We start from the raw sequence: 13,057 nt of genomic DNA, 5'->3' as shown, positions 1-13,057 counted from the left end.
AAAAGCCTAGGACCTAAGGAAATCAATTATACAAGGAAGTAATACATCCCTCCTTGTGCTTACGATAGTTTAAGAGGAGTTTGGCCTCCAGGTTTGTGACAGTTAAATATGTACATTCGGTGCAGCCTTAATGAGACATACAGTATGTTGTTTTAGTCTCTGTCTTTTAGCCAATTTTAACTGGCTTGAAAGATCCTACTGATGATCACCTTTGTTATTAATGTTTATACTTCACAGGAAACACCCCAGGATATTGTGATGATCCTGGAGTGCCATCTCATGGCTCTAGACTTGGGGATGAGTTCATTTTTTATGGCAGTATAGATAGGGCCTCAGTTCAACTTTAGTGCATTCATTGTGCTAAGACCTCTGAGGTCTTTATACTGGTGAGCTAGAGGTAATTTAATTTAGCACTGAATATTTCCTAATCAAACACACAGTTGTGGACAATGCTAAGGGAGATATCTTGGGATTTCCAGTGGTTTGACTGGGTCAGAAGTGGAGCTGCTCCCTAGTTATCATCTGGTCACCATTTAAAAGCCTAGGACCTAAGGAAATCAATTATACAAGGAAGTAATACATCCCTCCTTGTGCTTACGATAGTTTAAGAGGAGTTTGGCCTCCAGGTTTGTGACAGTTAAATATGTACATTCGGTGCAGCCTTAATGAGACATACAGTATGTTGTTTTAGTCTCTGTCTTTTAGCCAATTTTAACTGGCTTGAAAGATCCTACTGATGATCACCTTTGTTATTAATGTTTATACTTCACAGGAAACACCCCAGGATATTGTGATGATCCTGGAGTGCCATCTCATGGCTCTAGACTTGGGGATGAGTTCAAGATAAAAAGCCTGCTACGTTTTTCCTGTGAAATGGGTTATCGGTTAAGAGGTTCCCCAGAACGAACATGCCTCCTTAATGGATCTTGGTCTGGTTTTCAGCCAGTTTGTGAAGGTCAGTAGTAACACAGCACTGTGAGATATCCTACAAAGACAAATCTAGCAGGAATAAGAGGATTCTCTTTTTTTTATAATTCCATGCAATGTCTCCTGGTATCTGATACTCACACAAGCCCCTTGCAAGTATTAATCACACAGCTAAAGGGAAATGAGGTTATACCTTCCCCTTATATTTTTAACTGATCCAACTGAATTTAAGTTAAGACTTCTAAAATATTGCTGCTTTTCCTGTGGTATGGCAACAATAATGGATCCCTTGTAATTATTTCTGATCTTTTTTCCCAGACTGTGTCAGGAAGGATGCTAATCTTCATGAGTGATCTGGCAGAGGGTAAAGTTAGTTTTGTTCTTGCTGTTGTGTACCTTGCAGTCACTTCAGATATATAGTGACCCTATCATGGGGGGTTTCTGAGGCTAAGCGCATGTGACTAGTCCAGGTCACCTGTGGATTTTCATGGCCAAGTGGGGATTGAACCCTGTTCTCAAATTGTAGTCCAATGCTTAAAACTATTGAGTTTTGTAGGTCCTGTTATGCTGCAGAAAGCAGATTTAGAAAATGCAAAGAGAGAGGGAGGAGAGATGGAGAAAAGGGAGAAAATTTAAAGTATTAGAAGGGAGAAAAGGTAAAAAAACCTTTCTTCTGCCAAAAGTGAAAGCCTTGTGTTCCTTCTTGATCATTATCTCCTGGCTGAATAATTTTTCCCTCTTCATTGTGTGCTCTTTCAGGCATCTGCCCAAGTATTTCTCCCATTGTACTAAACCCTGAAATGAAATTAAAAGTGACTAGCCCCAGGTTGCCCAAAACCTTCTTTCTTGTGCTCTAATGTAATCAATGTGCATTATATCTACATTGGTAAATTGTATGGTAGAGTCTGGGAAGGCATAAATCCACGACAGTAACAAACTTCACATGTATCTGAAAGAACAAGGAAACAAAAGGAACAGTGTAAATTCAATCTACTAAGCCATAGTTTTGATTGACATTTTTCTTCTACTGCGTCATTATTGCCTGCATTTTCTCCTCTTTTATCTACCACTGTAGTAAAGTTGGCAAATAGGGTCTTGATCTGAATAAGCAAAAACTGTAACTGGAAATAGGACCAGCTTGCTGATAATAAAGGTGGACACGGGAGGCAGGTGGCATGACAGAAACATGACGTATTCAACAACTAAAGATTGCTATGGCCAGAGCCCCCCTGAAAGGATGTCCATGCTCCTCATACTTCTGCTTTGATGTCCACTATATTGGCTTTTCCACTTGGAGTAGAAACCTGGGTCAACTTCCCTAACAACAAGATAGCCATTCCCCCCTTCTCTGGTTAAATTATGTCATTTGAAATTGAGATAAATTACCTTCTTCATCTCAATTTCTCCTTCCGACCTTCCAAGCTGTCTGCCTGGAAAGCACAGAAAAACTCCAGACTCCTTCTGAGCTTTCAAAGTGGCTCTTTAATGCAATATTTACAATTTTGTGCAATGCAGATCGGAGAAACATCAGACAGGTCTGTTCACTTCAGAGCACGCCACAAGGAGCACGTTCCAATCTTATCCGTTGTGCTTCATCTAGCTCGCACAGGAACCTCCTAAAGTTATGCTTTAGCTATTCATCTCCACTCTATGAATTAACCCATTCATTACTTAATCACACATATTTAAACTATAAGCATTATTTCACATCGTATCAAAACCATATACTGACAAATTATACTAAAGGGTTTTTGAAAGAGGGGAAATTGAGATACTGGGGATGCATTAACTACCATTACAGCAAAGAAGTACCATCCTGCTTCTGAAGGGAAGTCACACTGTGCATCTGGGCCATCTATGTTTCTTCATGATGGTGGTGAAATTCTTCCTTTAAGAAAATAGGAGACATCAACAGCCAGTAAAACAACCAGGCTCACTATGTCCTGGCTATGTAATTAAGGTTTCAGATTCTAAAAGAAGGCCTTTACTAGGACTGTGAACCTGCAACCATCTTACCATAGTTAGTGTGAGGTCTAACTATGAATCAAACATGTGGAATCCCTATATTGAAAACATTATTTCATGTGGAAATTGATAAATGTCTAAACTGCAGCAGAGTTGACATATGAGGGAGCTACTTGAGGCCAAAAACGGTGTGTGTGTGTGTTGGGGGGGGGGGGGGGGTTCAAACCTAACACTTTCAATTCCTTCCTCTTCTACAAGTCATTCTTGACTTCTACCCCCCAAAAATGCTATGTTAGCAAGTCTCCTAGACGGGAGCTTCTCAAAGTGTGCTCCAGGGAGACCTTGGGGCTCTGCGAAGCATACTGAGGGGCTTTGCAGTTCCCTCCTCCACCTCCCTCCCCCTCCTCTCCCTCCTCCTCCTCCTCCTCCAAGCTTTCCCTCCTCTTTCTTGCTCCTCTCACTCCCCCCATTTCCCTTGCCTCAAAAGCCTCCCCCCCTTGCCTTCCTCACCACCAAAAGCCTTTTTCCCTCACCTTCTTTGCTGCCCATTTTCTTTCTCCCAGGCCTTCCTTGCTTCCAAAACCCTATTTCCATCCCAATGCTCTGGGTAGGGCAGCTTTGATTGTGCCTTTCCTGTATAGTAGAAGGGAGTTGAACTGGATGGTCCTGGGTTTCTGTTATTATTATTATTTATTAATAAGGCTGTGTGGCCATCTGTTGGGGATTAGACTAGATGCTCCCTGAGGTTACTCCTATTACTGTTGTTATTACAAAAGTTGGGTGGCCATCAGTTGGGGGTGCTTTGATTATGCTATTCCTGTATGGCAAATGAGGGTTGGACTGAATGGATTCTGGGATCTTTCTTGGGGCTCCATGAGAAACATTTTCTACAAAAAGGGCTCCATGACTGTAAACATTTGAGAACTCTTTTCCTAGACCATCTCTTAAATGAAATATTTGATGTAAATCCAGTGCTTTACATCCCCACTGAATCTTAGTTTGTCTATAAATATCTGCCTTCTTAAGATTGTTGGGGCCCTTTTCGGGCCTATCTTAAGTGAAAAGAGTTGTCTTACCTTGTAAGAAGAGCAACTGTCATTTTGAAGAAATATTGAATAATCCTTTCCATTCCTATCTATTGCAGTATAACAGTGCTCTCAAGGTGCTCTTAGTGCTCAAACTAATGCTTTGAAAAGGCAAGCTGCTGTCAACTGAAAATGATCACCAGGAGGAACATTATAATGGATTCGCTATTTTTTTAATTCTTTATTTTGTGCAAATTGAACATCCAACAATGCCCTCACCTAGGGAAAACTAATCTAATTATTCTGGAATAAGTCCTGGGAAAGAAATGGATCTGAGGGGTTTTTTTGGGGTTTTTTTTTGCTTTCTATGCATGTTTGGGATTAAAGCTTTAAAGGGAAATATTCCTTTTTACCTGAGCTTTGCATATGTTGTCTGCATTTTCCCATTCTTCCTTTGTTTTTTATTATATATTTTCAAATACATTCAGATTAGCTATACTAGGTATAAGTAAATTATAATGCAAGCCTATCCAAATTGGAAAATACATTTTCCAATGTTTTTAACAATGTGTACTATAGCAGTGTTATAAATGAATCAATTGAAAAACTACTGTACTAACAGTTTTTCACCATTCATTTATAATAGAAATTAAACTGACTTTCATTTTCTACTTGTTCACTTTTCATAGCTGTATCTTGTGGAAATCCTGGAACACCAGCCAATGGCAAAATAATTTATAGTGATGGGATTTCATTCTCCAATTCTGTCATCTATGCCTGCTGGGATGGCTACAAAACTTCTGGGCTGACTACTCGGCACTGTACAGCCAATGGGACGTGGACTGGCACAACCCCTGACTGCGCAGGTCTGGAATTTAAACCCTGTTAAAAATATATAAAACAGTGAAAAACAGTAGTCAGGAACAATATGTAGGATGAAAATGTTTTATTTGGCATAACAAAGAAATGAGAGAAAATGGTCAGAAATCATTTTTGATTGTCAAGAAACTGTAATGAAAAGAATTTTAGAATGATTCACATTTATTTTACACATATAACAACATTTTCAGTTCAGTAAATAATACTTTCTGCATGGAAAATTTTTCAACACAAAACTATTAATTCCTATGGAAAATATTGCTTTCTACACAGAAAATGCTGTAATTGGATTTTTTCTTGTACAGTCTTCATGTAATTAATTGGCATAGAAAATAGTATTTTCTGCACAGGCCTTCCCAGATGAATGATAATAGCCACTGCCAGATAACTGCTGGTAATATTAATCCCTGAATGCTTTGTTGGTCCTGGCAATTGTGACATGACCCTATGAAAATGGAATGTCTTAGGAGCTGTATAACTTATTTTTTACAAATAACCTCAGTGGCTTGAGGTTAGGGAAACCTTTTAATGGTATTTGTTGTAAGGTATTAATGGTTATATATGGGGAGTTCAAACTGGGTTTTTTCTAAATTGGTGTATGATGTTTTTAAATAATTATGTATTTTATGTATTAATATATATGTATTTCTGTTTTTTAAACTTTTGTACACCGCTTTGAATCCCACCCATGGGGGAAAAGCGGGATAGAAATCAATAATGATGATGATAATAATAATAATAATATAATAATAATAATAATAATACAATAATAATAAATATTTATGCATTTAAATATTATTCCACACTGATAAAATACTGATTTAGGCACAGATAGTGTTTTAATTCTACAGAAAATGCCTTAAGTGAGAATTTATTGAGAATGTATTTATTTACATATACTATTTTTTGCAAAAAAAAAAAAAGACATCATTTTTTTGCCCATCAGCATCTTCTGTGCAGGCATTAATTTTGTGAAAGAATTTCCATGCAGAAAATACAGTTTTCTGCACAGACAATACTATAATAAAAGATTATAATATTCACATATGGTTTGCAAAGAAAAGTGTTTTCTTTGAAACAAATTGCTGAAATTGCTCATTACTACCTATGAGAAGAAACTTGTTAAATGATTACATCCCTAATAATTTTTTTAGGTTTCTAACTTTAGACTGCTATAATTCTGTACAGATTATCCAGTAATGGAACCACCTTTAAATATTTAGATTTATTTTCATATGAACATGCATAGCATTGTGCTGTTCATTTTATTTTGCTAGAATCACATATATCACTATTTTTGAAGACATCCGGTACCATTGTGGACCTACTTATATGTAGAGATGCAGAAGACATCAAAACTATTACATACTATTACAACTTGACATCCTTCAGATAAAGTGGCTGAGGTTGATTGGAGCTGTAGGACAAATCAACTAGAGTTAATTATCAAAGACATTTTGTATTTTAAAGAAAACAAACCCCTCAAATCATAATTTTTTTTCATCAGTGCTATCTTGCATAATAAGGCATCCTCTCAGAGTGTTATGAGATTTGGTTGCTGAAGAATAATATGCTTATCTAGTTATACTTCTATTTTTTCAGCATATTCTGGAAACAAACATTTGGGCTGACATATCTACAAAAGAAATCAGAAAATAAAGATATGTAGTGAAACTCCTAAGAATATGCACTGCTGGGAATGTGACCTAAAGCGTGTATAGATGTGTATGGATAACATTTACTTAGATTTGGGCATCAGGGGACTACTGCAGTTTGTGAGCACAATTCCTTTTGGAGGATCAGACAGTTTGCTCCTAATCCTATGAGGTTCTTGCTACACATGAAAAAACCTTCTGATTGTATTTGTATTCCAGCAAGATCCACCTCCACCAAACCACATATGCATGTACATGAATGCACAACCATAGTTTATTTAGGTGTCACTTTGAGGGAGCTGCTTGAAAATATGAACTAAAAAATATAGCTTTGCATACTAAGTTTTTCAAAAATAGGTATTCTTATGTATCAGAACAAATGTCTTATAACATGTAGCACTCTTATTCTAAAAAATTCTACTTTTGTCTTCTTTCATTGCTAAGTGATCAGTTGTGGAGACCCTGGTGAAGTACCAAATGGAATTCAGTTTGGAAATGATTTCACCTTTAATAAGACAGTAAGCTATCAATGCAATCCAGGGCACCTGATGGAACCTGTTGGTGCACCCACAATACGCTGTACCAAAGATGGCACCTGGAACCAGAGCAAACCCATCTGCAAAGGTTTGATCTCTAGCCAGTTTATTAATATTATTCCACTATTGCTGGAACACAGTAATTTTCACATATTTGTAATATATATATAATTTTTCTCCATTGTGTCATCTGTGAAATCTGCACATATGGTAGAATATCTCACGCATGCACAGAAGTTTGGAACCTATAACAAGCTCTCTGGCTCTTTAACTACAGCTCCACCCTTCCTCTCCAGAGGATATATAAGAAACCAGTGGGGATGTAGCCCCAGTTCCTTTTTTTCTGCCCTTAAAAAGGCAGTGTTAGGAACCTCTCTCTCTGTGCTTACATTGTATTCTTTGGAATAAGACCTTGGATTGTTTTTGACTACTCTTTTGGATACTGACCTACCTTGTGCATTGACCTGGACTGTTGACAATTCCTGTCTTCTGGTGGCCCTGACCTGGACTGTGTTTGACCATTCTTAAGGCCAGTATGTCTACAACACTCTTTAAAAAGTGTACTTCTTGTGGGGGGAAGCTGCCTGACTCTGACGGCCATTCAAAGTATTTGCTATGTTTGGGAAAGTCTCATGCAACTAAAAACTCTGCTGTTTGTCAAGCCTTTACTCCTCAGGTGAGGAAGAACAGCCAGGCATGCTTAAAAGCTTTGCTTTATGAGAAGGCTTTACTCCCTGCAGTTTCCCCACACTGGGAAAGTTCGGAGCCACTATTAGCTGCAGAGATGCCCGCTTCTGTGGCTTCAGCGACATTGCCGCCCACAGCACCATGGAAATGCCACCGCTCTAAGTCCCCCCGAGAAGCCTCACCTCCTAAAAGCCGCTCTGTGAAGAAACGGAGGGAGGTGAAGACACCCATGGTGACTGCAATCTTGGACGCGCAGTGTCCGGAAGAGCAGGGGCGGAGGCAGCAGCCCTCACCAGAAGTGAGGCCTTGCACTTCGGCGGCATGTGTGCTCCGGAGAGCCGTGCAGGAGACGCGTGCGGGGGTGGCCTTGCTCCCTGCTGTGGATGCAGCCCCCCTGGCATCACCAACACTCCCTGTGCCTGCTACACCTCTGCATAGGGACAGCAGAGCTGGAGTATGTGGCTGGCCAGCTGGATCTTGCCTCTGTGGCATTGTCATTGCCAGACCCCTTGGAGGATCTTCGGTACCATGGCTCCCAGTCTCCAGCGGCTTCGATACCAAGGTTTGGATCCAGATCAGGCTCTTTGGGAGCATTTTCCTATTCTTCCTACTCTCAAAGCCTATCTCGGTACCTGCCATCGCATGGATTCCAGATTCCATCTCAATGCCATTATCAACTGCCCTCTGCAATGCATGGCAGTTATAATGCTGATCACCATGTTGAGCCATTGTCTTTTCAGTACATCCATCATTCTCCTGGTGGAAGAGTGAACTATTTCAGGCATCCAATTAATGTGCCTCATCACAGCCAGCCGTCTCTTAAGTGGCATCAGCCTATGGCCACAATAGCTGCCTTAGGGCAAGCTCCTATGATACCAGATGCCTTAGTGCACTATGAATCCGAGGGTTCCTCACCCTCATGCTATACCCCTCCACAGCCAGAGGCTGATGTTGGGGAGAAGGAGCCTAATCCTCCTGATGATACCTCTTCCTTTGTGATCTTTATGACTCGGCTTACACAAGCCTTAGACTTACCAGGAGCAAAGCAACAGATGTGGTTCAAGGTCCCCTCTTTCCTTTTGACCAACAGGAAGAATATGCACCTCCATCATCGCTTCCTTATTTGATTAAGCTGGCCAGATCACCAGATCTGCCACCGGGAACTGTACCACCTGTAGCAAGACACTATGATGCCATGTATCGTGTTGACTTGGCAGAGACTCAATGGGTAACTAGGCCACCCAAGCCAAACTCTGTGGTGGTGGATGTCAACCAGGAAAAGAATTCCCAGAAGACACATACTACTCCACTTGACAAGGATGGGAGGAAGATGGAGGACTTTGAGAAAAATGTCCACACAGGCGGAGGCTTTGTGGCATGCCTTGCCCATTATGCTGCGTGCGTACATGGCTGCATACCAGCATTTTCTTTTGACAAAGCTAACACCTTTTCTAGATATCCTACCGGCAGATTAGCAAGCTCTTCCTACAGTGTACCAGCAAGAGGCTTTGCTTTTGGCCAGGGCACAAAAGGACATGGACAAACACACCGCGGAGACAGCGGGGAAGGTTTCTTGCGACAGCTATTGCCATTCACAGACATGCTTGGCTGAGAAAATCTACTCTTTCTGAGCCTGGTAAGGCTCTTGTAGAGGACCTACCTTGGCATAATGGTACTTTGTTTAATCTGGACACGGATACTAATCTTAAAACCACACAGGAAGCACAACAAGCAGCCAATAAGTATGGCTTTTCAGCACAAACATCCTCTCAGCCTAAACCACATTGGCAGCTGCTTCTTGTGACTACTCACCGTTCATACACATCACAACGCTCCTTCCCTCGAGCTCGGTCTCCCTCCATGGGCAGACAGTCTCAGTCTGGGAGAGCACAGTAGCCTGGTAAGGGCAAATTCCAGGCCAAGCCAAGGCGGCAATGTTAGTGCTTTTTCATCATCCCCATTCCAGAGTGCACCTTCTACACACACGGTGTCAGGTTCTTTGGGGAATCTCTCTCCTCTTCCATCTCTGTTTTACACTTCACCATAACAACTGCCTCCGGTGGTCTATTTTGGACTATGGCTTGTGCCATTTTCCCAAAAATGGCAATCCATTACTTCAGATGCCTGGGTCTTGGATGTAGTACAAAACGGGTACTCTATTGAGCTTCTGGATGAGGTCTGTACCCTATTGCAGAAGGGTGCAATTGTGCCCTTACACCCATCCCTTTTTTCTCAGGCTTATTTTTCTAGATATTTTCTCGTTTCCAAGAAAGATGGTGGACAATGCCTGATTTTGTACATCAGAGGTCTTAATAGACATATTCATTCATGGCAGTTTCGCATGGTCACTCTCTTTACCATTCTTCCCCTTCTCTCTCGGGGTGCCTGGTTCACCATGATAGATCTTAAAGATGCTTATTTTCATGTTGCCATTGCTGTGGACCACCACCGCTACTTGGCATTTATGATTAGCGAACAAGCTTTTTGTTTCAGGGTTCTTCCTTTTGGGATCTCCACTGCACCACAGGTGTTCACTAAGTGCATGGCGGTGGTGACAGCACACCTTAGGCCACTGGGAATCATGGTGTTTCTGTACATCGACGACTGGCCTTTAGTCGCCTAGACTTGTGAAAGTCTTCTCAAAGACATAAATACTACATTATGCCTTCTTCAGGATCTGGGCCTTGTCGTGAATCAGGCCAAGTCACACTTGCAGCCAGATCAATGCATTCAATTCACCGGAGCCATCCTGGACTCCACAACCTCATGAGCCTACCTTCCAGAGGAGCATTACGAAGTCCTTCAGTCACTGCTCCTTCAAATTTTCAGAAATTGCCGGGGGCCATCCATCCATATTCAGTCAGTTCTCAGCCATATGGCATCCACAACATCAGTTACTCCACTCTCACATCTCAGGCTGCGGCCACTCCAGTTGTGGTTTCTGTATGTCGTTCACCCTCTTCGTCACAGCACTTGTTCCATGCTGTGTGTCCCTGTAAGTGTATGTCACTCCCTTCAGTGGTGCTTGCACCGCCCCAACATCTGCAATGGCATGCCGTTTTGGCCACAGCAGCCGACAATCCGGCTCACAACAGATGCATCGATGCAAGGCTGGGGTGCACACATGGGGACCCTCACCGCCCATGGTCGATAGTCCCAACAAGAAGCCACAAATCACATAAACTTTCTAGAGCTGTTGGCAGTCTTCGAGGCGCTCAAGTCATTTGAGCCCTCTCTTCATGGTCAAGTTATGCAGCTTCTTACAGACAACACGTCTGTGAGCTGGTATGTCAACAAGCAGGGAAGCACCCGCTCCCGCTCGCTTCTTCATCTCACTCTGCTCATATGGGACTGGTGCATTCTCAGGAACATACATCTCACCGCCATCTATCTGCCAGGAGAAGAGAATACTCTTTTAGACCAGTTCAGCAGATGACTGTCATCAACACATATTACACCACGACGAGATCGCCACTCTCTTCCACAGGTGGGGACAACCTGCAATAGATGTCTTTGTTGCATCGCACAATGCAAAGTGCGAACTTTATTGCGCAAGGATGCCTTGCGGCTCTTACCACGGCTGTCTGGGGGATGCTTTCCAATTCAGTTGGCACAGTCCTCTCCTTTACGTTTCCTCCCATTCCCCTTCTCACGAGGGTAGTGGTAAAGCTAGACGAAGACGATGCAGACTGCATCCTTATCACCCCATGGTGGCCTCACCAACTGTGGTTCGCACCTCTTCTTGCCTTGTCCGCTAAGGACTTTATTCGCCTGCCCAGCAGGCCAGATCTCCTCTCATCTCACTCCGGCCAAATGCTGCATCCGGATCTGCTCCACCTCCATCTGACAGCATGGCACATCAAGCTCCACAACTGTCCTCAGCAGTGACAGCTATTCTTAATGCAGCTCACCATGATTCTACAAAGACTTCTTGTACCAGCAAGTGGAAATGATTCATGGACTTTGTTGCTGAGTGCAACATAGGTCCTTTGTCGGCCCCTATGTCTCTTCTTTTGGATTTCTTGGCATCTCTGGCAGCGGCTGGATTGGCTTTGTTACCTGTCAGCAATATCAGCTTATCATAAAAGGGTGGGTCTGCTGTCGTGTTTTGTGGATCCACCAATGAAGCTCTTCCTACAAGGCTTTAAGAACGTTCGGCCTCAAGTCAGGCCGCCACCTCCAGCATGGCAGCTGGACCTTGTTCTCTCGGCATTGCAGAGACCGCCCTTTGAACCACTCCATTCAGCCAACTTAGTTTATCTGTCAGCGAAGACAGCATTTTTAGTTGCAGTTATGACAGCTCACAGGATCAGCGAGCTCTCTGCCCTCAGGACAGAAAAGCCTTACATTAGATTCTATGTAGATAAAGTTGCCCTATGGACAGATATCGCTTTTTTCCCAAAAGTATCCCCTTGTTTCATACATCTCAAGACATCATCCTTCCCACACTTTTTCCTAATCTGACTATGGACTTGGAGTGCTCTCTTCATCTTGATGTTCGGAGAGCTCTTTCCTACTATTTGCATAGAACAGCTTCCATCCAGAAGACCCCAAAGCTCTTTCTGCAATATTGAGCTGATACTGCAGGCCCTCCTGTCTCTTCCCAGCACATTTTGGACTGGGTGAAGTCCACTATCTGCTTGGCTTACCAGTTGGCGGGGAAGGATCCTCCAGTGACTATTAAAGACCCCTCCACAAGGGCAGTAGCGTACCTCAGTGGTGTGCTGCTGGAGGAAGTATGTAGAGCAGCAACATGGGCTACTCCTCTCACCTTCGCTACCCACTACAAATTTGACGTCCTCTCCAAGCAACACGCATCCTTTGGAAGAGCAGTCCTGTTTTCACCGCTGGCATGATGCCCACCTACCACGGTACGTAGCTTGCCCGTCTACCATATGTGTGATTTTACAGATGACATGAAGGAGAAAGATATGTTGCTTACCTGTAACCATGTTTCTTCGAGTTGTCATCTGTGAAATCCGCACATCCCCACCCGGCCTCCCCACTGACCGTCATGCCTCAGTGACTCTGCCTCTGCATGGTGGAGGAACTGGGTCTATATCCCCACCTGTTTCTTATATATCCTCTGGGGAGGAAGAGTGGGGCTGTAGTTAAAGAGCCAGAGAGCTTGTTATAGGTTCCAAACTGCTGCACATGCACGGGATTTTCTATCATATGTGCGGATTTCACAGATGACGACTCGAAGAAACATGGTTACAGGTAAGCAACCTATCATTCCCATTTGCAAGCATGGGAAAATTGGAAGCTTATAATGTATCTCTGAGATGTGCAAGAGTGGCATTAAATACATTGAAGTGAAACCCATCAAGTAAGAAACATGGTGGCTTTTTAATAAAGAAATTAAGAGCCATGATCTGATTTG

The 13,057-nt window shown here is 42.5% G+C and overlaps 1 protein-coding gene across 4 annotated transcripts in view; it reads left to right on the top strand.

The window, feature by feature from the left end:
- csmd1 (CUB and Sushi multiple domains 1) overlaps nucleotides 1–13,057 on the top strand; it is a 1,478,446-nt gene that overhangs the window by 1,410,539 nt on the left and 54,850 nt on the right. For 3 of the 4 annotated variants that reach the window (XM_062969106.1, XM_062969107.1, XM_062969108.1), the window contains 3 exons: nucleotides 773–955; nucleotides 4,607–4,783; nucleotides 6,896–7,075. In XM_062969106.1, the coding sequence (XP_062825176.1) occupies nucleotides 773–955; nucleotides 4,607–4,783; nucleotides 6,896–7,075 (540 nt within the window). Of the gene's footprint in view, nucleotides 1–237; nucleotides 748–772; nucleotides 956–4,606; nucleotides 4,784–6,895; nucleotides 7,076–13,057 lie in introns of those variants that run through there. The other variant, XM_062969109.1, reaches the window with a different exon arrangement.

Source organism: Anolis carolinensis, chromosome 1 (genome assembly GCF_035594765.1).
Source record: "Anolis carolinensis isolate JA03-04 chromosome 1, rAnoCar3.1.pri, whole genome shotgun sequence".
In the NCBI taxonomy this organism is placed as follows: Eukaryota; Metazoa; Chordata; class Lepidosauria; order Squamata; family Dactyloidae; genus Anolis; species Anolis carolinensis.
The sequence above is the reverse complement of the archived record's forward strand: the minus strand, read 5'-3'. Positions and strand labels throughout refer to the sequence as shown.